The sequence below is a fragment of the Mustela lutreola genome, chromosome 9, assembly GCF_030435805.1.
Source record: "Mustela lutreola isolate mMusLut2 chromosome 9, mMusLut2.pri, whole genome shotgun sequence".
NCBI classification, from domain to species: Eukaryota; Metazoa; Chordata; class Mammalia; order Carnivora; family Mustelidae; genus Mustela; species Mustela lutreola.
Genome location: NC_081298.1, coordinates 101,470,478 through 101,497,160, shown reverse-complemented (window position 1 = coordinate 101,497,160; position 26,683 = coordinate 101,470,478). Strand labels below are relative to the sequence as shown.

The window sequence follows — 26,683 nt, the reverse complement described above, 5'->3', positions numbered from 1 at the left end:
TTATAAAAAATAAAAAATTAAAAAAAAAAAAAAAAAAAAAAAAAAAAAAAAAAAAGAGCTCATAAGAGGTCTTCAGTATAATGCATAGTAAAACCAGTGATTTTAATTAAACTAGTTTTAAATTTGGCCAGTTATTCCCTGGCTTTTTATAATTGAATACATTTTTCTGCCTACTCTGAAACATTTTTTGAGTAGACATAAAGTAATACCCTCTAAATCTTTTTCTTTCTTCCTGGTAACTTATTTTCCCATTGTGAGATGTAAACCCACTAGAATGTTATCACATATTCAAATTATTTCCAAGCACTCACAGTATACACTGTCACAGATTGAGGTAGAAGATTCCTATCTTTACTTCAGAGCACAACTCCATCAATTGTAACCATTAAGTCTTTAACTTTCACCTCAGTACACCACTTCAGGTTCCTTCAAGAGTTGTTACTTTCACAAAGATGACTCCTGACATTTAGAGAATGATCTAAGCTGATCTGAAGTTTTTTTACTGACTCTTCCCAACATTCCAAGATAGCAAGGGCTCCACAATTAACTCCACTACTCTGTAAAACCTGCTCCTTCTATAGTCATTGACAACACAATTTTTCCACCTGTTTAGGTTAAAAACCCAGAATCTTATGTTACATATCTTGTTCTCTTAGATCTAGTCTCCAATCTGCCATCATATCTTAGCAACAGCATTTTTAAAATCTGTCCATTATTTGACCTCACCTTCTCTACTGTTACCACAAGGCCCAGTCATCAAATTCTCTTGCTGGATTGTTGCAGTACTTTCCCCTAAATTACTTCCTTTTTTTTCTCATTCCCTTTTACTTCTTTGCTCTATTCTTTTTATTATTATTATGTTCAGCTAGCCAACATATATTACATCATTAGTTTTTGATGTAGTGTTCAACGATTCATTAGTTGCATATAACACAGTGCTCATCACAACATGTGCTGCTTTGATCTGTTCTTAAACAGAAGCCAGAATGATCCTACTAAATGAACTCAAATAATGTCACTTTTCAACATTGTCCTGCAGTCCCCCATTTCAATATGGGTAGAACCCACAGCTATTAAAGTGGTCTTCAATGTCATACACTCTGATCCCCAATTGTTCTGATTTTTCCTTTGTTCACTCCACTCCTTAATGCTGTTCCCTTCCCTAGATCAGTCATGCCCACACTTCTGGGACTTTATGCTTATTACTGCGTCTGTCTAAAATGCTCTTCCCACAGATCTTTGATGAAATACCAACATCTTACTGAAAACTTTCCTTTCCAAATTGCAACTCCATTTCTGCGCTATTCCAATTCTGCCCTATTTCATTTCTAGTCTTTCCCTGTTTTTATTATGTTTTCATACAGTCATCACCATCTAACAAACATTTTCTTCTGGGTTTACTATACCCCACCCCATGCTACATTCCATTTATGGGTATTCCATAAAACTTGATAAATATTATTGAATAATTGCAACTTTACAGATGAGGAAAGAAGAGATGACAAAGCTTGTCCAAAGACAAAGTAGGGCACGATGTCTAGTATAGTACCTAATTCTCCATGCCTTCCACCTATTCATTCCTCCATCGAAGAATAGCCAAATAATGATATTGGCAGGACAGTAGAATTTAGGGAGATAAAACAGACAAAATAAACATTAGCTAAACTGCTACACAAATCTTATGACCTCTTCATTTTACTGTGCTTCACTGGTACAATCAGGTTCATCCTTTGCTCAGAAAACATCCACAATCTAATTCTTTGTGTTTACTTCTACTGCTTTCTATATATAAATTACTAAGTTTTCATTAGAAATCATCTCCCTCATTCATCATACCAGCATCTGTGAGGCATAACTGTGTGTGGTACGTATTACAGTACTGGCATCTTAATACAATCTACTATACATATTATACATATATATGTATGTATATATATAGATATAGATATATACATATATCCATAGATACATATACATATCTACTATATATATATATGGTAGAACCACAATCCTTTACATATGAGGGAACAAATACAGAAAAATTTTTTGTGAACTTGGGTTCACAAAATTCCTATCTGATAGAAATGGGCTTCAGTCCCTGTGACATGTAACATCCAGCCTTCTTTGACCAGGTAAATATACCATAGTGTTTTCCTGCTCTGAACTCTATTCCTGGCTATTGGTGCCATCATAGGGCTAAGCAAGAGTTATGATGTGTTCTAATTCCTTTCAAGTATGAGTCATGTGACCAAGCAGTAAGGATGTAAATTTCCTTAAGCCACAAAGGAAAAAGTCACACTAACTTCTAATCTTGCAATCATCATACACATGAGATATAAACTAGGCAAGAAGCAGGGACATCATCCACTTATTTTCTCACCAGCTACTAAAGTCATTTACATGTTCAAAGAAAACTTGATTAAATACAACCTATAGCTCTCCACTTGCTATTTATTCACATGATATGAAAAAACTTTATTCAAAATTTCTACACCTTAGCTTTATACTCCACCATATAATGGGTACCATAATATGATGTCAGGCTGACTGATATAAATTTTAAGAACCTAATAGAACCTAATATGTATTAGTTGCTACCATCATCTACACCATCTGACATATACTATTTTCTGTGTCTCCTGCTCAAGAACTAGTTCAACTACTAGGAGAAGCAAACATCTTACATTGCAAAAAGCACAAGACCTGGCTCCAACCTTGCCTGTGCCAACCACCGACTGTGAAAGTTTGGGACACTATAGTAACCTCTCTGAGTTCCTATTTCTTCAGCCAAAAAGTGGGGTTAATAATACCAATACACTTTCACCAGTCATTGAGGCCCAAGTGAGAAAGTAAACTTGAGACACTTTTTTAAATTTTAAAAATGTCACTATAAAGTAGTATTAATAAGGTGATACCTTTTTCGAATCCTTTTAGTGTATTTATCGTAATTTATTGGCCCACCTGGGTAACTTAGGCCTAAGAAACTCTGCACAGATACAGTTATTTGAATAAATTCCCAGGTAGTATGAGAGGACCATAAGCCTAAGTGAGAGAAGAACAAGGTATATCCAAAAGGAGGAAAGCTTTCTTCTTCCACCTGACAGTGGACATTGCTAGGGATAAAGCATGTCTGGGGCAGTCTAGTTACAATCCCACTTTTCCCATTTATGGGGAAAAGAAATAGAACACAGGAACCTTCTGTTTGGGATCCCAAAACTGGCTGTGGAATGCAATCCAAAAAGAGATATAGATTAAAAAAAAAAAAAAAAAGTAAACCATTCTTGCAATAGAAACAGCTGACTCCTTCATGCAGCTATCCTTAATGATTTCAGCTCAATTTTGGTTACACTTCTTGCTAGTATCACATAATTGGTTACTTATTTGCTACTTCATCTTCAAAAGCTTTGTATATGTATGAAAGTCTTATCTCAGAGCTAGACTTCTGGATGTATATAAACAAGTACTTCCTGGCCCTTTACTGGTTATGTCCTCCACACAGCAGCTAGCACTACCTAAGCCATATTGGCATTTGGTATATGTATCCCAGTGTTTAGACAGTTGATAGATGGATTCTTAGTTCAGGCAGCCTCTTATATTGGCCATGGGCTAATATACTCTGGATATTTTCCAGATTCAATACATACATTCCAACCAATTAGATCTTTCCTTTATGTTATACCACTTAATCCTTACACACTATATTACTTTATTCTCATTATCCAATAGATGAGGGAACTGGGGCTTACATACCTAGCTAATAGGATAATTACCAGAAATACAACTGCATGACTTCTGTCTCCAGTGTATTTAGGAATATACTGTAGCTCCAACTCCTTTTGAATAAAATAAGAATAAAGGCCATTTAAGCTAGTTCCCCTGAGAAGCCACATACGCCTGCCAGGGCTTGGCCTGGTTAGGAATATCATCGGTTTCTCCTGGAGTGACTGTACTTTAGGAAAAAATGCAGCAAAAGCACCAGAGGGTTCCCTTCAATCTAAAAGTGGAAATATGATTTATTTAGTTAACAAAGAACCTCTATGGATGGACAACATATTATATGTTTCCTTGCAAAAGAGGTTGAACTATGCAAGAAACTTTCAAAACCACAGATTAAAGGGCAAAGAATCCTCAAAAGATGGGAAATGCATAACAGTATTGCCAAAAATTATAGAAAAATACTAGCAGTTCCTTTGAAAGAGAGCATCAAATCTATGAAATTGGAAAACTTCTTTGAAAAAAAAGGACTTCACAAACTTTCATGAAAATGACAACTTTTAACCAGTGAATAAAGATAAACATTAAAGAGTTAGAGAGAGCTGATACAGTATCTTGCCCCTACTAAAAATCATACTTAATATTGAGATGAAAGCTTCCTCAAGGCACAATCTGTATCTTAGAGTTCCTGTGAATCTAGCCTTTGACAAAGTTAAATCACCTCCATATTTATTATAAGATGTAAAGGCTACCTCATTATTTCTTTACCTAATATGCTAAAAAATGCCAAGGAAAATTCTTCAAATGCACTACAGCTACGTCTTTGAAAGAAAGAGTGATCTCTGTTATATCTAGAGTCACCACCTGTTAGAGCTCTCCAAATCTCTTTTAAAGAAATTAATGCTAAGCTATGAAACATAATCGGTTTCTATCTACAACTTGATTGGTTTCAAGGGCTCACCCACTAATTTCAGCATTGCCAGGCTTACTCATTATAAATATTACCTCAGAAACACCTGCATAAGTCATTTGACTTTCAAGGAGACCGTGGACCTGATACACATCTTAATATTATTTTGTTAAGGAAAAAATGTAAACCATTGCTCTACTTTTTTTTTTTCATATTTTTAAAAAAATGTGCTTGTTATCATATAAAGATTTAAAAATATGCAAAGAATGGCTAAATATATAATGATATGTGAAAAATATTTGTTAAAAAAAGGTACTATAAAAACTGAATTATTTTAACCTCAAGACTCTTGTTTATAAAAAGCAAGAAACTGAAGACATTTTTACCTTGTTTAAAACTTTCTTTTGAGCAACATTCTCACCTAAGTCCCTAATTGCCTTTGATAGTAGAAATGCCTGCATCTCTAAGGCAGATTTGGGGTAAACAATGAGAGAGGTGGATGGAGACCTTTAAAGGGTGTATGAAAGTTATGGCCAGAAAAGGAATGTGATGGGTACTCAGGAGTCTAGCCTCTAGGAAAGTGCGTATCCATACCCTATTGCCATGCTGGGAATGGGCATTTGGCAGATGAGGCTGGACCATTTTGTGGATCATCTTCCATCCTTCCAGAAGGAAGAAACAAAAAACTCCATTTCAAATAGTATGTACACTCTAGGTGAAAGGTCAAGATCAACCAGATCTATAGTTCTCATCCAGGGGCAACTTTGTCCCTGTACCCCAGGATACATTTGGCATTTGGCAAGGTCTGGAGACAATGGACTATCACTACTGGAGAAGGAAAGTTGCTACAAGCATCTATAGAGGAGATGCCAGAGACATTGCTAAATATCCTGCAATGGACAACTGCAACCAGCTCCCCACAACTGGTAATTATCCAGGCGAGGCTAGACTAAAATAGCCTAATGCAGCAAGCCAAAAAGGATTTTCTAGGAAAGGGTCCAAACTGACTTCAAGTACTGGAAGGGTTTCATCACAGCTCATAAGGCTCTCTTCCCTCAATTTCCTAGACCAGTATTTTTCAAAGTGTGATCCATGAGTCCTCTGCATCAGAAATATTTAGGAATAGAATTACATATTCCTGATCTCAGATGTGATATCAGAACTGTAAAGGCAGAGCCCAGAATTCTCAGCAAATTTTTATTTGTTTCCCATGTGATTTTTCCATAGATTATAATGTGAGAATACTACTTCATTTCTCTATTGAGATCATTCCCTTTTCTATTGTCAATTATGACCTCTCTGTGAGTGATTCCTCCAAGACTCTCAATGACAAACTAATGGAATCTCTATGAAGGTATAGAACTTGGTTGGTTATTCACTAGTATACACCCAGTGGTTTAATTGGAGTAAAGATGATGGAATAAAACAAGTGGCACCTAATTTATAAAAAAAAAAAAAAAAAAAGATACCATCTTTTGGGAGAGACAAGATAAGGAACAATAAAATTAGCTACTCATTTATTTAGTACTTCTCCATTCTGTAGACTGAGCTAAGTGTGTGACATCAACACATTTAATCCTAACAACACACTTAGGTAGATACTAATATCATTCTCATTTTGCAGCTAAGGAAAATGGGGCTCAGTGAAGTCAAGCAACTTGCCCAAGATCACAAAGCAACTAGTGTAAGTCAGAATTCTATTTGTGTTCCATCAGACGGTATACCTGGACAAGAACTACTACTCCCTGCCTAACTCTCCCATATTTTCAGGTTCCTTGTATGATGTAAACAGAAACTGTTGGAGTAGGGGGACAGACAGTCCTGGGAAATCCCCTTAAAGAGTGCTAACACAGCTAGACAGCTCACCATTTTGCCCTCACACTTCTTTTCTTCTTCCTTATGGAAAATGGAAAGAGCATGAGCAGTCACCTTGGACCAAAGATGAACTTGAGTGTTGAGGATCCTCAACACTAAGTAGAACAGACCACAAATTAGGAGGAGTCTGGGTCCCTGATGATTCTGAATTCACTATATTGGCCCTGAACTACATAGTCTATATGATAGAAAAATAACTCTCCATTTAGAGGTTTTATCATATGGAGCTGAATCTATATCTAATTAAAATATGTGAAAGACGATACAAATTGTTAATACTGTTATTGCCATTAATAATTTAAGATAGTTAATTAAAATGCAATATTTCACATCTAGATATAATTAACATTTTTATGTACCAGAACCTTCATGTGGGAAAACAAATGAACTCTGCCACTGTGGCCCTTACTTTCCAACTCCTTTTTTAAAATAAATCATTAATTTGATTAATTCAGCTATTTTGGAAGAATGTTTTTATATTTCTAAACCATAATCTTAAAAAAAACATGGGAAATTTAACAAAGTAAGTTACAAAGGAATTAAGAAAACTAGGGAAAAAATTAGGAAGCTGATGTATAAAGCACACATCATGTACTTGTTATGCAAGGAAACGGAAAAATTCAACATTCAGACATATTCCCGACCTTTATGGAATTCACAGAGTAGTTGGGAGACATATAATTGGGTAAGTTTTTACACTGCAGTATCCAACTCAGAATGACAGAAAAAACACATCATGCTGTGAGAGAACAGTCAAGGGAGGCTTCTTGGAAAGCACTACAGTCTGTCAGTCCCTAACTTTGTGACCTCCAGGAAGCTACTTCAATTCCTTGAATTTCATTTTCCTAATATTTTTAATGGGGATGACAGTTTCCTCCAAGGGATAACTGTTAACAACATCGCACAGTGCATTTAAAATACTTAGCACAGTGCCTGGAACATACTGAGCCCCCACTGTACCTTAGCTAGTATAATCATGTTATTTACTACATGCAATTGTCCTATTGTCCCTCTAAATGTATTGCTATTCTAATTTATAAAGCAAAAACAAAAGCTCAGAGATTAGGGACATTACCGAATATCACCCAAATTGTAAAAGAGTCAGTTTTCAAATTCATATCTAACAGCAATACATTGCTTATTAACATCTACCTTAAGAGAATACAGTGTACTCTAAGTTATTTTTCAGATATTGGACATCAAAACCATAGTGCTGTTAACTGTTCTCTGCTTGACTTTTATTCATGTAAAATGCAAGGCCTTATTGGGGTAAGTAATTTTGCCTGGCACATCTTCTAAGAACCACTCAAGATTATGTTTGCTTGGGATTGTGTGATACAACCAGTAACAGAGCTATACATCCTTAGTAAAAAAAAATATCTTTGGATCACCATGCCAAAATCAATTTGCTCAATTAATGGCAGGCACTGGCATTCTACCAGTCAACTGCTTCTAGTATATGACAAGATCACCATCTCTGCCACAGTACAGATAATTACTGCAATTATCTGCACAGAGTTGAGTATGGAGAAGAAAGCAAGGTTCACTATCACTTCTTGACTTCTAAAGAAAGTTCTCAAAAAACAAATACTAGTGATTCTGGCAATCTGAAACAGGATAACTGTGTGTAAAACAGGGGGTTGAATCCAGAATGGAATTTTCTTACTGAAATTGATCTGAGGGCCACCTTCTTCCAGATCAGGGTTCTGATGTAAGATTCTCATGTCTTAGTCACATGTAAAGTACCTCTCTAGTGCCTTTCTCTTCTTGCATCTTTGAACACATGTGTAAATTTACATAGACTGATGGGGAGAAGATAATAATCATGACCACGATGAAAAAAACAGAGGAAAAAAAATCACTTCCAATTGGTTGTTGATTTAGATACAGTTAGATAATTCATATTTTTCTACATAGACCATATAGATTAGGTTCTATATTGGCATGAATGTTTGATGTCTCCAGTCATGATGGAAATGCTAATTTATACATTTCTCTTTCAAGAAATTCCCCTAATTAAAATATAAAAGTAGTCGAATAGTTCTACCAAAAATACCACCAAAAATAAATACTGCTCTGGGCTGTTGTAAAACAACTTAGCCCTGAACCTCATTACCTTCTTATATTGGAGCATAAAAATGATGGACTCAAGATGATCCCTTAAACGTTTTTAGTCTCATGACTTTCCTTCAAGGAGATGTAAGAGTACCACTTGGCAATTCTTTACACTTAATAATTATCATTCTTATAAAGGTTTTTATGCTTAGTCAAAATTCAAGTCAATTTTCTAAAGAACATTCTTAAATTACCTTTAAATCCTATTTTTCCTAAGTCTTTTATTCTTAATATTTTAATTCTTTTTTTTTTTTTTTTGGAACTTTTTCCAAGAACACAGAAACAATGAGTCAGTTTTTTGCCTCATAGATTCTAAAACCTGTGGGTAGGAAGGGGTAATTACAGATTCTAAGAATGCACTCCCTGCAATCCTGACTTCACAGGTCTGCATCTTAGCCATGGCTCTGCATTTAGCAGTCTCCTCCCACCACTTGATGTTTTTGGCATACAGATGATCGTTTGATCATTTTGGGAAACGTTCATTAAAATCAGAATGGGTCAGAAAAATTTCTTTGCTCTCCAGACCCCACTTTTTACGTGTCTAACTCCACTTTCTACTTTTCTCCATCTTTCCACCCATCTCTGATATTTTCAGGTCCAGTCAGCACAAAATACATCCACACCTCACAACTATGGGCATTGTTTCTCTCCTCTTCTACCTAGAAAACTCTCATCTACTTATCCATCAAGGTGAAGAAAAATATTACCCCTTTTATGAAGTTTCCTCTTCCCCCTTCTCTTCAGGAATGCCCGCATCACTATACACACACACACACACATATATATGTGTGTGTGTGTGTGTATATATATATATATATATATATTTGTTACAGTGATTATTGAAACCTATTGTTAACATTATAGTTACTGATTATGGGTCTGTTTTCCATGCTAATTCGTCCATTCACAGACAGTAAACCCAATATTAAACTCAATACTGTTTATTGAGTTAATATTATTAATATTATTAACCCAATAAACAGATGTTGAATTATAACCCAATAGTAGAATCACCTCTAGAGATATTTAAGGGGGTAGGGGGAACAGTTGCCAGCATTTGTCACTATTCTTTTGAGACAAACATAAATCTAATATCTCTAACCTCCTTTAATAATTTATACTGTTTGACAAGATTTTTTCTAAGTTCTACTTGAACTTTTTTGGAAAAAATTATTTCTAAGAGAACATAGACTGAGCATGCTATTTCCTCATCCCCATATATACAAATTTTGCTTTTGAAAGTGATTTCCTGACACGGTATATTCTACAAATTAATTTTTATGTCATGATAGGAAATTAAGAAACATTTTACTGGATAATGTAAACTAAATCTTTAGAAGCTGGGATAGGGGAAAACATAATTCTACTCATGGAATTCCAGTCTATTAGAGAAGCCTAAGTAATAACTTAGAAGGAATTTGGGTGGCAAGAAATACAACAAATAGTGCTCTCTGAGTGAAGCAAAGTATACACTGCAAATCTTTTATGAATCTACAGCACCAGAGAAACTTTCTAACATAAGTGTGCTTTGTTGTCAATGTGGGCAAATCATGCCCAAATGAGTATTCTCTTTCCAAGTGCACTGGGGGAAGGAGACTTACATAATCATGTGTGGTTTTAGTGTGTAAGCCTTCTCAACACTCGCTGTTTGAGAGCAAACTCGGTCATAGTTTCTGCTCAGTACATAGACAATGTTCCATTTGCTTTGGAAAATTGTCCTGCTTACATAGATTGTCTTTCTTATGGGCATGTCTTCATGGCCATCAATATTTCTAAATGTGTCAATGGTAACACAGTCCCTTTCCACTTTTGTCAGAAAATCAGAATGTCTCAGAGCTATAGTCTCCTCTCCCTAATTCCTTCCCTTTTATTTACTTCTCTTCCGCTATTGTGGCTACGAGTGATGATATGACATTTTGCATAAGAGAAAATGGCTGCCTGATTATATCTTAATAAATAATCTTTGTGCTTCACTCACTTGCAGCCTCCTCAACTCTTCTAAACTGTTATATATTATAAATTCAGCAAATATGGAAGGGCTCAGGAAAGGAATGGGGCTGGATTATATGCAAATATTTTGATTCATGGTTTTGATACATGGCATATCTAAACACAGGACTCCTCTGCAAGATTTATAATTCCATGGTCTTGATGACCTAAAATGCTTTCCTGCCCTCCTTGTGTGCAATAACACAAATCTAAACCACTGTGTTCCAAGTGAACTGAAGCTCTGATTCTCAAAAAACCTTCCCAGTGCAATCCAGTCTACCCAACACCAGAGGGATATATCTTAGTTCTTAGAAATGTACTGTCTTCACCTCTAAGTTGACATTTGGCATGTGTCTATACACCCCAAAAGGTTGCATATTCCTAAAGAGCAGGAGCCAGGCCCCACATGTGTTCTATCCTCCATAACACACATTTTAAACACCCACCAATTCCCTACTCATCAACTCTTACCAACACTACAAAAGGATTCCTACAGTACTGCATAAGAAGTTTTTAATTTCCCAGTGATATCTAAATCCATCCATGACCTAATAGTTAAGGATTGTTTTTATCTCAAAATATCAGAACAAAAAAACTATGGAGTAAAAAAAAAAATCAATCTTCCAAACCAACACATAGCTAACTATCAGACATTTGATATTGTCCATTTAAAAGAACAGAGCCCACTTGTTAACCAAATAATAAACTACATCAAATACAGGGTACATCCTAAAACCTACTTTGGACTGAAATTTTCTTCCTTGTCTATAGAATGCTATGTCTCATACAAAAACAAAGTCTCATCAGCTATTCAGTATTTTTGCCATAAGCAATTTCTTAAAAAATATATTATAAAATCATAAAATTTTAGAGCAAGTTACTTTAGGATATATCTTGTAGATCATCAATCACCAGTTTACAATGAGAACACTGAGGCCCAAGAGATCAAAGTAATTTTCTTTCAGTTACCTAATTAGAATTTTTAAATTAGAATTTTAATACATACAAATGAATTAAAAAATAATGAACACCACTATAAATGAAACATGCACATGAAGATAAACAAGTGCATGCACAATGCATTCCATGATAGACTCTCTGAATTTGCACAAGTGCACAACACAACCGTTCTTAACTCATGAAGTTAAAGATGATTGTTTTCGAAGGGTTTGTAAAATATGAGCATTTCTTACCTGGCAGCTGTATGAGGGGTTGATAAAAGACATTAAAAACTTGAGCTATAGTTAGACATTAGATTTTTCTGGCACTGAAGGTCTCCTTCTGCCTGGGTTTGAGGGTGTTAGCATTTATAAAGAAGATAGGCCAAAGACTTCAGAGAGATCATCCAATATATAAGACTTTGGCATTGTTACCCACATTGCAATATAAAGTTGACTATATGTGATTACCACCTAAGTTTTCCTATTGGCCAGTTATGGATCTATTTTTCATTATTGTACCTGAAATCTCTACCATTACAGTCACTTCTTTAAGTTAGAAACTGTAGGTGGGAAAATCACTTCAGAACTTGCCATGCCACTCCACCCCAGGTAATGAAAAGAACAGGATTAGCTCTAGTGATTTTGAATTCTAAGAATGCATAACTTGGCGGGGCAGGGGGGACAGAGATTTCTACATGTAACAAAAAAGCTAATGATGAGAAAGGACTCTTCCTTTTAAACTGCTTCTGATTTTCCAACACCAGTATCCACACATAGTTAACTAGGGATGCACACTTTGAAGAAAATGAATGATATCCTCTTAACATATTTTCTAACATCTATAATCCACACCAAGGAGCTTTTATCCTACCTCACATTCTGATGGTCAAACCCTTTTAAAAACACCCACCCTGATACTTCAACATCCTTTAAAGATTTAACCACCTTCATGAACTTCCTTTGCCCTTTTATATAAAAGCTGACATCTTGACAGTTTTAATAGGTACCCTGGAGAGAACAAGTAGAGGAAAAATGCTCATTCCAGTTGATTTTTTTTCCTTCCAAATACTAAGGCATACAAAAGAATTAATCAGTATTATAGAAACCCAAATGAAACAAAGAACAGTAACATTTCACAGCTCTTACCTACAAAGAAATCTTACAAAACAGCATCAGTGTTATGACATACAATATCAACAAAAAAGTTAGCAAATTTGGTTGTGACACCTTGAAATGGCTGCACCCTTAATCTTGCAAGAGTGGTGACTCTTTTGTTTTAAATATTTTTTTCTTCATTTGAATATTTTCATTTGTTTACATCAAAACCAAGTTTATTAATTCTTTATGTATCAATTTCTTCACAATTTTACCCCCACTGTTTTAAAAGAGCAGACTGATTCTCTGGGCTAATATCAATAAAGGATATTGTGTGACCCTGTTATCTTTCAAATGAAGAAGAACATCTCCTCACTAGCCCTCCTTAAAGAAGCTCACCAAAGGACTATAGAATGGATTCATTCCACATATGCAATGACTTTCAGTCCCAATGGGAAGAAAGACTAAGAAATAAAGGAATGAAATACCATTTCTATATCTCAAGTTTCGATCATGCTTGAAGAATATATCTGCTCTGGAATTCTCAAATCATACAAAGAATAAATAAGTAGATCCTTTACCCAAAGTTGGTTAACAGTAAAAGAAGACTTATGTGGTACCCCTGGGGATAAAAATATATGTTTATAAATAAAAAATTATACAAATTAAAAGAAGACTTATGTGGTCACATCTTTACTTCTTTCAATCCCCATCCACCTGCTTTCAAAATTAATGTTTACAATGAGAAAGATTACATTAGAAAGCAAAGTTACTCACCATGGAGGAATCACTGCTTCCACTCCCGATCGGAGCTCCCTCAGCACAGGTTGGGAGGTGGGTAGAAAGTTGACTAGCCCTGCCCCCATCTATGACATCACAATCTACCTCATAAAAGGTAGTGAAAGTGCTCTGAACTCCTGTCTGATTTCCGAGAGATACAGAAAAGAGTGAGTGAGAGAGAGAGCAAGAGAAAAAAAAAAACGTACCCTAATGGGAAGGGATTAGGGAAGTGGAAGAGGGAGTGGGTCATTGGGAGAAAGAGGCATATGAAGGAATTAGGTGCTAAAAGAGATATGGGTGGGCATCCATGATATTAAGCAGCCCGGCCATATGAATTCCTCAGTGGCTCTCTTGAACCGAAAATGGACCATCTGGGAGAAGGAGAATGAAGAAGCACCCTGCCTTGTCAGGCATTGCCAGGGACAATCATAGTGGCATTTAAAGGGGATGAAACTCCCATTTAAAGCATTGAAGATCACCAAGAGAGAAAGCAAGGGCTGCAGCTCTTAAAGCCTGGAACAGTATGTGGGGAATCTCAGATGTTTTTCTTGGAAGTTCCATTGCCCTGCTGTGTGACCTTCATCAAGCCCTTGGCCTCTGCATCTCCAGCCAGTACATGGTACTAAAAGGATACTTACCTCTTTTATTGGAATCACTGAAGAACTAATGCATTCATTGTTGCTACAACTGCCACTCTTTTTACTCTTCCTTTTTGTACCCAAGGAGGGGCTGTGTGACAGGCACATTTCAAAAGATAAGCCAATAACCAATGCCTATTTCTACTTCTTAAAATGTTATCTTCAGCATTAAGTATTACTGTCAATCTTGACTAGGTTTTTTGTACGGACTGAATATAACATATATCTAAATGGGGTTATAAGAGCCCACATTCAAAACTGGAGTAAAAGTAAGTGGGAAGATTTCCATACCATAGGGTCCCTATACTGCCACTGTCAGAGGTCAAATTTGGGTGACCCAGTGATGCTAACAGATCAAACATTGTGTCACATGCAGGAAAGCTATAGTCCTATAGCTTTATTTAACCTCTGAATCCATTTTTGGGGAGGGGGAAACTGATCTCAGGCAAGATGGGAGAATAATACAAAGAACACTAAGGTCTTTTTTTTTTAAATGGAGGTTTAGAAGTTAAAAACTATGAACTACTCAAAAGTTGTCAGGGAGTAGTATGACCAAACAAAAAGGAGTTATATTAAAATGCAGGTAGGTCCTGAAACCATCCACATGGAAGCCAAATTTTTATCTGCCTGGTGGGATATATGAAAAGTGAAACCTACTCTTTCCACAGAAAATATTTTAGTAAAAGTAAGAGCTTACAATTCATGGCATCATAAATGGGTAAAGCCCAAAGAAAGTTTGTTTCTATCTGCAGATAAACAATATTCTTTAAATTTATTTTTATTTGAAGCAAATATAATTCTATTTTTAGTCCTGCCATTCTTAGCTAACTATGTAAATGTATTAAATAATCACAATATAAAAATTAAGCAAAATAGGCAGGTTAGGGAGCATTCTGACAGATGCTACTGAAGTCAAACTTATAATGGATTTGGCATTATTTCTCCCATCTTTTACTTTAAGTTAAATGTTAGAGACATTTAAAGAATGTCTTTAGAGAATTAAAGACAATCGAGAAGTAAAAAATATCAAATTTATGAAGAAAAAATGGAATTTTTCTTATACTTCATGTTTTCTGTACTTATTAAGGATACTCTGCATGTTTCCCACTCTTATTCTATTTCTATTTTCAGTAATTCTAAATCTAAATTCAGATTCTGTATTCAACAGCTTTTTTCTGTGACTTTTCACAATTAATAGTCCTATGAAGCCTTATTTTCTTCCTATTTTTACTTATTGGATCATTGACCAGTTGGCTTATCTTTGCTTTTTTATACTTTATAGTTGATCCCTTTTGTTTTAGAAATTAGGCATTTCCTGACTTTCTCATTATAGGAAATATGCCATTCATTTACCATTATTTCTAAGTTTCAAAAACTATTCCTACATATTAGAAACTAATTTGTGTCATCTCACCTTTCATACAAAATGTAAAGGTCATTACTTTAAGATTACTGATGGCAATTGCTCATTCTTCCAATAAACACCTTAAAAATTTTTACTACCCAACAAAGAAGGTACACATCTGCCAATGTTAAGATATCAGAATAAAAATGGAGTTAAACATTTTAAAAATATTTAAATAAAACTGATTTATACTATATAGGTATTTCTTATTATCTACTGCTTATTTGGAAATGGAGCATGACTTCAGGAACCCAATGCAAAACTAGGCTGCATCAAAAGGATGCAGAGTGGTGAGCTGTGCTGACTTTTTAGGTGAATTTAGTATGATTGGTTTCAATAATGTCTTTAGTGATATTAGTTGAAAAAAAAATCTGTTTGACACAGAATGCAATGCCAGGACCAGATAATTTCTCTTCTTTAGGATCTAGCCTCTTGACATTTTTATGAAAACTAAGTGTCATTAGAATTATGGAGCTGATGCATACTTTCTATGATATCACATAAATGGATGAGTTAGCCTTTCAAGACAAAGTATGAAGTGAAGTGATTGTAAGATTTTGGTCAAGAGACCATTATTGAAGTCATGGTTAGAACTTTATTCTGATTAGAGATTTAGGATTGGTTTCAAAATGTTGTTTGTTGAAAAATTGTTTCTATTTGACAGTACAGAAGATAAAAGTTAGGTGGAATAATTTGTACATTCCAAAAGAATAATCTAGAGGTATATTAATAAAGTAATTAATTGTGGAAGAAATGAACAGGCAGTTGGCATGCAATCTGACCAAAATGTCATTATTGAAGAGAACTATCTCAGCAAGACAGAATCCAAATAATTTTGATAGGAACAGATTTGAACTGGGAGTTCCTAGATAAAGTGATTCTATTTTGAGTTTGTTTTATGATAATGTCTCACATACAAAATCTTGAACTTAAAAGAGTATGGGTTCTTATAAGATGATTCTGACTGAAACTTCTCCAGGAACTTCTCTAAGTTGAGAAATAGATTTGCAGAAGGAAATGGATGAAAGGGGTCAAGATACTGATTGTGCAGATTTGACAGAAGATCTAGCCAGAGTTCCAGTCAAGTTCATTATCAGCAAGGCATCTACACAGATGAAAGTATTCAGAGAAAAGCAGTAACATAAGATATAGTATTGATGATGAAAGAAAAGATTAAAGTCTAAATTAAGTAAGCTTGCTTTCAAGAAAATTGGGTTAGGATGAAATATTTGAAATATATTTATTGCCCACAAAGAAAATGACTGTTCAAGACAGAGTAAGACAATATGTTCTGAAGCAGTAAAAGAAATTTGAACTAAGAAAACTACACACTGCCCATCCAGAAGTCTTTCCTATTTGTAAGATACATGGACCATAACATGGCACATATTTCTCTCCTAAGGGCTGTGATAAAAAACCATATTTTATAAATCATTTAAATTAGCTGGAGAAAGCATTTGACAAAATAATCTGCAGGAACAGAATAAGAAGATAGTAAATTAAACACACTTTTATTTCTAGAATATAGTAAACCAAGAACAACAGTGAATACACAGAGATAGCTATCAACAGACACTCTGCTATTCTTGCTGAGAATGCTAAACAGAAAGATGAGAAACTTAATAGAAAAAAGAAAACCCAATGGACTACACAATCTAACAGAGGCACAAAAAAACAGAAAAATTTCTTCTCTTCATGGAAATTATTTGCTATTAGAGATAAAGGACTTTGAATACCTTCATCCAAACAATATTTAGCACTATGCCTTTTAAGTAGTTGGAACACTCTAGAAGTGCTGTTCAATGAATCAGGAAATACCTTTATGTGAACAGGAAGTATAGCTCTTTGAAGCCCTGATTGCTGGTTTGTCATTAGAAATTAGGAACATCATATGGATATGATAATCTTTTTCTAGAAAAATAGGATTGTCAAAATTTTATTAAATCTAGCACCAAATGTAAAATCCTATCTAAGTTTTGCTATGGAGTCTCTTAATTTCTTTTATTTTGAGCCATCTGAGGTAATGGAAAATTACACAAAATCAGTAATGAAATTCCCCAGGTAATATTTAGTATCAGGCTTTAATATTCATCTTCTCTTATTTATATATTTTTATATCAACTGTTCACATTTTAGCTTCTTTTTCTTCCAACTGCCTTCAATCCAGGAATTCTTGAGGTATATCCAAGTAGGAACAAGAAAAAAAAATCACAATTCAAAGTATGTATTTCTTGACTAGAGCCGACAAATCCAAGTGTACACAGGAACACCAGAAAGCATAAGCTAATTACAGATACTGTTTCTAAATAAAGGTATTCTATCCAATACTGTGGCTTCCCATAATTATTTGGTTCAATTTAAGGGAAAAGGTGTTATCTGGATTTATTCTCACATATCCAAAGCTAGTTAAAAATGAGGAGACATCTCCTAAGACACTACTATAGACATTAATTATTTAAAATATGTTAATAAAGAACATCTTAGAATGAAATCAATTATAACCAACAGACATTTATCTCAAAATCAGAATATGTCTCATGGGAAAATGTTATAAACCAGTGCTTCTTCACTAGGTTCGCCTATGTTACACAGATACCAAAAGAGATGCACAATTAGTGTCCCTCATCCAGGTACCTCCCATGTGTCTAATTTCCAAGTTGTCATAAAATATTACTCAACATTGGCTGTAAAATACTGTTCTGAATATTAACTGAAATCTAGAATGTTAACTGCTAATAGAATAAGGTGTGAATTATTTGCCTTCTTTTTAATTCAAGGCTTTCAAAACTTGAATAGCTTCTAAAACCTAAAGGAATGAAAGTTCACTGACTGAAGGACAAATAATAGCACTGACATTTCTGAGGTAGAGGCATTCCTCATTAAGCCACTAGCTACTTCTACTCTAATGCACAGTAATGAACACCCTCAAACTAAATAGAAATGTCTCCGTTTATAAGCTCAGGTGATGCAATCAAATCAATCTATTGAGAAGATCCAAGTTAGGTCAACCTTTGTCTCCACTTAAGATAAAAAGAGTTCTTTCCTTGATTCATGTTCCAACTTTGCCACAAAGGAGTCTGTCTTCTTACTTTCAAATGAGAGCATTAAAATATAAAGTATTTTTTCTATGAATAAAACAAATTGGATGACCAACTGATTTAATTTCATCAGTAAAAGGCTCATTTTTAAATAATAGATTGAATTGAGGAGTTTAGGGTCACCATCACCAAGTATATAACTAAAGAGCTACTTTTTATAACAGAGTAATATACAATCTTCCTTTGCACGAGACTATTTAAATTCAGAGAGACACCTGACAGGTGTGGTACACTAGATATAAAACTTCCTATGATGCCTGGCACTCAAGGAGATTTTTAGTTTTCTTATAAAAATCCCCAACTCCCATTTTTTTCCATATGTAACACCTTAAGTTTGTTAAATGTCACTTTTATAACACTGGGAGAATGAATTTGCACTGAAAAATCACTTCAGGGTTATTTTTCCCTGAAGGTTTGCATAATTTGGGTTGTATAAAAATCAGTGACCATGTACACTGATATAAATGTAACTAAGGAAGGCTCAATGCAGGAATCAGAACTTAAATGGTTATGGTTTCACTATCATAACAAATTGGGAAGGTTAGGCTTTTGGGAGAAAGACTGAATTCTTCAGCAACCCATCTTACCAGTAAAGTATATGCAGAGAACTATGGCCATTCTGCCAGTGATAAATACTTGTTTAATTTTCTTACTGGTACAGAGTATTTCCACCACCCTTCCTTCCAGATTTATAATCAGAAGTTTGTTTTAGTCTTTCTCTAGATCTGGACTCTCCTACTGTTCATAGTTCTGAAAAGTCTGGTAAGCCCAAATAATTAACAGCCACCCCTCTGGAAAATCTGGAGAAAATTATTTGGAACTGCTGTTAATTTCCTGAATATATACTTTTTTTTAAAAAATGAAGTATAGAAATGCATTTCAGACCTCAAACTGAAATAGCTAGTGATTTAGATTTATTTCCATTACTACTACTACAATCAGTAGAGATAATCAAGAATTGACAATAGACAGACTCAGAATATATATTTTTAAAAAAAGACTCTTTCCTCAAATAAGAGTACAAGTTGTACAAAAGTACAAGGCTACACTAAGTACAATGCTTGTTTCAATGACTGCTTCATTCTATTACAAAATACACTGTTTTTTATAGATGAAACGCAGAATTTTTCAAATAAAATGCAACTCTCATCTCAAATCATATTTTTAAAATGTTTTAAAAATGGAATACAAATGTATAAAAATGTAATCTATAATATATATAAATATATTTTTTAAAATATATAATACATATAGCATTGTACAAAAAATTCCCATGTTTTCTTTTCCCTAAACTGTCTTTGATCAGATATGTCACAGTTATCAACCACTGGTTCAGCTCCTGATTGCTGCTTATTCAGGGAGTAAGGTAGAAAATATCAAATCATGTGTATTTGTTGCATGTGTGTATTTTTGTGCATGTGCACATATGCCATAGTCAGGTAAGACTGAGTCAACCATTATCAGTTTCTAGTACTGTATGAATGGCTTTCGTTTATTACCATGAATATTCATGTTGATTTTAATTGAGTCTAATTTTTTTAATGATGTGAAACAGTTCATGTAGACTATAACTGACTATTTACTCTCCAATTTTCCCTTTACTAGTTCAAATCCTACCAGTATCACAAATTATATTTGTTCACCTTGTCAAGATTCTCTTCATTACCCAATTGAGAAGGATTCAAATTTGGAAAGGAGAGATTTAAATGGCAAAGAAAAAAAGTGCACATTTAGGGTGAGTTACTTAATCCCTTAGGAATAACGTCGGGGTCCATTCCACCAGGCTGAGGATGTAGGAAAGAACATTACTTGCCTTCAAACTCTGCTCCTACATTTTGTTAAGTATGAGAAAAAGACATTTATATGTAATGAAATCTATTAAAATTTCTAGCATTTTCATGTGGAGTCAACTATAACTTATAATCTGTGTCCTTCCATCTCTAACCTAAACACTGAATTCCTGTCCAAAGTAGGGCTAATTCCTCTTGCATTCTGGCTTCATTGTTTTAAAGATGCATTTGAACTTCAAAAAAACTTTAGGTGGAATTTTTCAGATTTATCAAAATGCTTGATGTTTAGCATTCTACATTCTAAAACTCCGTATTAGTGTTTTCAGTCTCATTCAGAAAAATGCAGAAGTATAAATGTGAGGGTAGCTAAGATAATCGAAGGTTATGGAATGTTTTTTATTTCTCCAGATCCGTATGTACATCTTCATTTTAAAATTTGCAAGAATCCATTAAATGTTCTGCAACCTAGCAAATAAAAAGTAAAAACACAGCAATCAAATATACAGGTAATATCCACATCATAGCACTGGAATGAATTTGTATTCAAAATATGTTGATATACTTGAAAAAAAGTGGCTCAACTTTTCTGCCATGATGAATATAATACTGCCATGTTTAATGGATATTACCTGCACTAAAATAATTTACAATATGTTATGGCTAAGTTTCTCTTTCCTTTGTTTTCTTCCTTCTTTCATGACTATTCTCTCTTACCCTCCCTCCTTCCCTTTCTTTCATTTTTCTTTTCTTCTTTGAACATTTCTTTTTCCAGAAAGCATATAAAACTGTTTTAAGAGTTTAAATAAACACAAAGCAAATAAAGCCAGTTTATAAATGAATGGATGTTTAATCTTTTGGACTTTGGTTTCCTCTACTTTCTCCTTGGCATTTCTTGCACTGTTAGTTTTTTGTTTTGTTTTGTTTTAATTTTTTCTTCCCCATTTACCCCTTATCAACCATACAAATGGCGTAAACTGAATTGGTTCACAAATGCATCTTCTACTCTGAGATTTATTAAGAACCGTACTTTTTTGGCCGGTGAGAAAGATGTAAGCCAATAACTTTAAAAACGTATCTCCAGCCAGAAAATTAATGGTGCTTCTTAGACAGCAGTTGGGTGAATGACACATGTAGGCATATATTCAGGACTGAATTATTTCTCTAGCTTGCCATCATGAATCAAGAACTTTTGGACCCATTGTTCCCCCATCCATAACCTACTGAGTTTCCTGCCCCCAACACCCAAGCCAAACACAGATAAAACAGAAGCCTTTCCCAGTCTGTACACACAGAATCACATAAAACATATACATGCTGACATGGTACATAACTGTGTACATGTGCATTTTGTTCATCTTGATAGCACAAGGGTCTAAAAACGCAGTTCTCAGCATTGAAATTCAAATAATTTTTCTTGGAAAAATGGGAATAGCCTATCCAAATTTCTTATTTTAGGGGAAAATCTGACTACTAACATATATACCTTCTTGGGGGCTTTCATATGTTTCAGAGAAGAAACCACAACCCTGAATCCCATGTACATAAACACATAGGAAAAAAGGAAGGAAGATTCAAATATTTCTCTCTTTTTCTTTTTTTGATTGCATGTTATATTCTAGTAGTTTTTCCTTAAAAATGTAGCAACTTTGTCATGCCAGACCATAAAATAAATGGGGCCCAAAGCATGGGCACATTTTCTTGGCAAAATCATTGAAAAGTTTGTGTGTATGGGGTCTTACATTCTTGACTCTTTCGGAACTTTGAAGATAGTCATTTGTGGCTATTTTGCAAATAAACATTGATTTTTTTTTTTTCTTCATTGGCCATCAGTGAAGGAGGATGAAGAATAAGATGGAGGCAGAAGTGGCGAAGACAGCAGACTACAGATGTAGGTATGGCACCAAACAGCAATCAAGCTTTGAAAAAATGAGGAGGCCAAGAGCAGGTCCATAACTGAGCAATATACAGCAAACCTTTATAATGCATTAGACTCAGAATTATTATAAAGTTGTATAACAGTCCTTTAAAAGAAGCCTTCCCCCATGCAAGGATTTTTGAACTTTGCCGGTAAGACTCAAAGAAGGAAACAGGCTTCTTGATGGTGTTCTCAGTCTCAAACACCTCTACAAATGCCAACAGTGCAAGTGATAAAAGCCAGTGATGGTTTGGACTACATCTAAATGAGGAAAAGACAATGGAAATGAAGCTCTGGAAGCAGTGATGAACAATGGGTACTGAGAGGATAATGGAGAGCAACTCTGCCAGTCAAATAATCGCTTAGATGAGGTTGTGGAGTCTGAGATCCACAAAGATGCTTTGCGCATCCATGTAAATAATAAGATTTGGAAAGTGACAAATGAAAGCACATAAGGCAAGCTAAACAAAAAGCACTCAGTTCCACAGGTGCTATATACAGATGGACATGAAAGCCGAATGGTATGGGAGACTATACCATTGTGTCTGAAGATAAGAAAGGAAGCAAGGGATATGCAATGTTTTGATCACTTCTTGGCAGAGAATCTTGGTTATTACCAACTCAGCAGAAAGGACATATTGCAAGACAGATTGCTCTTGGTTGCTGAAGAATGTTGAAGCAGGATCGTTTTGGAAATGCAAAGAGGTGACTATGCTTTGGGAAGAGGCACAAAATAGCCAATTTATTGGAATCTAGGGGAGACTGCATGGAACAGGCTTTCTAGATGGCATCTCCATGCAAGCCAGATCAGCTCTTTTCCCAGCTGTTTTCTGCAAGTCAAACAATATAGAACCTGAAACCTTTGGGTTCAAGAATGATTTTTTGACATATTTTTATCAAATGGTCAAACTGCTAAATTTCTGAAAATGTCTCAGTAAAGAATTAAGCGTCATGACTAGTCCGATTCTCATTCACCATGTTGATCATGTTATGTTCCTGGTAATGCCACACTTAAAATGGCATCACGGTCTACTGGGAAAAGAACTAAAGGTGGCAGAGCCACACTTTGGAATTCGCAAATAGTTTACAACAGATGGCACCTCATGTTCAAAGAAAGGGACTGAGGGAGGAGAAGCCAAGGTGAAGAACCTCAACACATACATTTGGAAATCTTGCCAAGAAATCATAATGTTTCTATTAATCAAACTTATTTCTTTATATCTGATGAAAGTGGACCAGATACGAAGGGAAACATTGGAGTGATTAAGCAAAGAATACATAACTGTTAGTGTTCGACAGCTATGTTAGTTTTTGGCAACAGCACATCAACCTGTATTAAATTTGGATATTTTCTGGCTTTCAAGGGTTACTGATAACCTAGTATGCATTGGAACCTGATGAATGAATTCCTATTGTTTTCATCATCTCTAACATGTGAACACAATCCACACATAGAGAGGCTGGCTCCTGAACAGAGAGTGAAAATTACTAGGACTAACAAAGGGAAGTAGACTCACAATGAGTAAATGTACAAAAGCTCCAAATAATTATAATAGTCACAGCTTGGCAATGAGTTTCCAGACTATGAAATTAGTTTTCTTGTGAATAATGGAGATTTTACAAGGCTAGTATAAACATGGGGTAATTGGAAAATCAAATTGCTCTTTGTGAGTTATTGTAAGGTCTGGAATAATGGTGATAACATTTATTTAAAAAAAAAAAAAAACCCTCCCTATGAATCACTGTAGTTTGGTGTTTTTAAGCAGTACTGTTGCCAAGAATGCTTGCCTTGGAAGTACAACAGTGGGAGCTTTAATTGTGAAGCCCAAGCCACGGCTTACCCCTGACACAATGAGCTCTCCTCCAAGATTCTGTACTTCTGCCTTCACCTTGCTGCAGATATTAAGCTGATGGCAATACAAGGCAATTCGTTGAAGGTAGGCTAATAAATCCTGCTTACATGCTGAATCAGGACACTATAAAACATTAAAAAAAAAAAAGTGATCTCAATTAGCAAGTACTCCAGTTTCTAATACTCACTATATAAAAGCTGTGAGAAGAAAAGGTTTTAGTGTCATATACCTTAATTACACCCATTTAACTTCACTTCTTTATAGCACATTTTAGGAAGGCCACAGCCAGTATTTTAGAATGGTCAGCTCTACTTTGATATAATTATATAAAAAGAATACTGAAGATCTTCCATAAAGTCTTCTGGGAACTTTTGTACATGTTTTTGAGTAATTTTACCAGTTGTTTTCTGAACTGTTAAGAAAACCAGATATTCTCCAGGTTTTTTCCTAGTAGCCTATCCAACATTCATCATGTTAATATGGACAACAGAAGCTAGAAGGAAATCACTCCAGATAGCAATCTCTCTGACACAGCAAAGCATAGAATTTCAATTCAATTAGTTGGGGGGGAAATTGCTTGTTTCCTTTGGATTTCTCAGAAAAGTATCATTCACTGAAGGAAGCCTCTTTCACTTTTTGTACTTTTATGTTTATCAAAATTTTAGCAACATTATAAACTTTCTTTAAATAAGAGACTCTGAGAAGGATCATGACCACTGTTAGTGCAATTGATTCAAGTAGAATGAGTGTGAAGCCAATTAAAACAAACTCCTAAAAGTAAAAACAGAACCCTTCAGAGGTTGTTCCACAGCCAACTAGGACCAGGATTTTGAATTCTCTTTATTAACTAGTGGGTAGATCTCCATCAAATACAACTGAGCTTAGCTGAACACTTCCATAGACATTTACATGGCTCCCTAAAGAATTTCTGAGTCTTCAATACCAATGGCTATTTGGCCACTGAAATATGTTTCTATTGCTATCAAAAGTTCAGTTCAAGATTCTGTAGGCCATCCCATTGTTCTGGCTCAATCTGGCACTTGTAAAGAGCATATACTCACCAGATCCCTTGATGAAACACTGTAAAAAATAAGAACCTAGAGCCAAAACCGAAGTAACTTAATTAGAATTAGAGTATGAAAAAACAGACTCCAGCTAGGTTTCCTTCAAGCCGAAGAAAGGCAATTCTGAAAGAAAAGAGAAAAGAGAGAAAGAAAGAAGGAAGGAAGGAAGGAAGGAAGGAAAGAGAAAAGAAAGAAAGAAAGAAAGAAAGAAAGAAAGAAAGAAAGAAAGAAAGAAAGAAAGAAAGAAAGAAAGAAAAGCAAGAAAGGCAGTTGTTCCATTAAGAATGTGAAGCCAGTGGTTGTGACACAATTGTTTCTTTAATGAAAGACATAGGGGTCTCTTTTATATATAATACCATTATGGTACCTTTTTCACTAACTGCATTTATCAAAAAAGAATCCCACAGAGACTGTTTTTAGCTTTCTACAAGTACTTAATACTGTGATATTTATCCTACTCCAGAGACCCATATACTGAAAGGAATTAACTTTAAAATGGTATCTCCCTAGAGGGCTGACAAGGCTTTCGATACAAATACCTTGCAGCAAATTAAACTGGAACTTCTATCTCAATGGAACAGTAATTAAAAATGCAACAGTCCGTAAAAAGTTTATATTGCTTGCATATCTCAAATCTTCATAAAAATATTTTCAGGCAAAATAAAGGCAACAAATCCATTCCTTGCTAATGCTCATTCTGTTCTATTATTTAAAACACACATAAAAGCATGATGGACCAAGAAAAATAATTCTTGTATCATGGAAATAGGTGCAGATTTTGAGAAAGAAGTGTCCTATTCAGACAAAACATTAGCAAAAATTGCAAGTTGCTTCACAGCTGATGACAGTGAGAATGCTACAAAGAGAGGGTTATATTTAACCCTCATCTGTTTATTTTAAAAGTTATCACAGAATAGCATTTAAATACTTTGTCATTTAATTTCAAAATATGTCTAGAATCTTGGGATTTGTTTGTGTGCACGTGTGGAGTGCTTTCCAGATAGCCAAACTGTTTTGGGCCAGGATTCAAGTTGCATAATAGTTGGAAATAAGGGTCTAAAAATGCAAAGGCAAAAACAAAAACCACAATAAAAAATATTGAACTCAAGGAGCTTAAACATACTAAGAAACAGTTTCAGTGACTGAGATTCAGAGTTTATGGAAAGCCATCCAAACTCCACCCACTTTCTCTTCTGGGAAGAAATCCTTCCTCACAAAACTCTTTTCAGGACCACCACCAATCTCTTCTCATCCCACTCGTCCCAAGTTCCCTCTACATTTGCAGGCAAAAAAAAATGTGGCATTCCTTGCTGGCTGGTGTATTTTTGTTTGTTTACACACATGCATGCACATTTACAAGTACATTCACTGTCTCCATGAACTTTCTGGGATACATATACAGCTCTGTATAAAGCAATTCAATGTATGCTGCAAACTGCAGGGGGCCTGGCAGTTGATAGGGTCCTGAAATTAGTAACTTAGTAATGGGTTGGTCTTCAAC

At 34.9% G+C, this 26,683-nt stretch overlaps 1 protein-coding gene across 6 annotated transcripts in view; it reads right to left on the bottom strand.

Annotated features, from left to right (window-relative positions):
- The window catches only part of CTNNA2 (catenin alpha 2), a 1,142,447-nt gene that overhangs the window by 17,815 nt on the left and 1,097,949 nt on the right, over window positions 1–26,683 (bottom strand). For 4 of the 6 annotated variants that reach the window (XM_059188197.1, XM_059188196.1, XM_059188199.1 and 1 more), the window contains 2 exons: window positions 24,107–24,241; window positions 13,417–13,560 (listed from right to left, as the gene is read on the bottom strand). In XM_059188197.1, coding sequence (XP_059044180.1) covers window positions 13,417–13,560; window positions 24,107–24,241 — 279 coding nt within the window. The remainder of the gene's footprint in view (window positions 1–13,416; window positions 13,561–24,106; window positions 24,242–26,683) is intronic. The other 2 variants (XM_059188200.1, XM_059188201.1) reach the window with 1 other exon arrangement.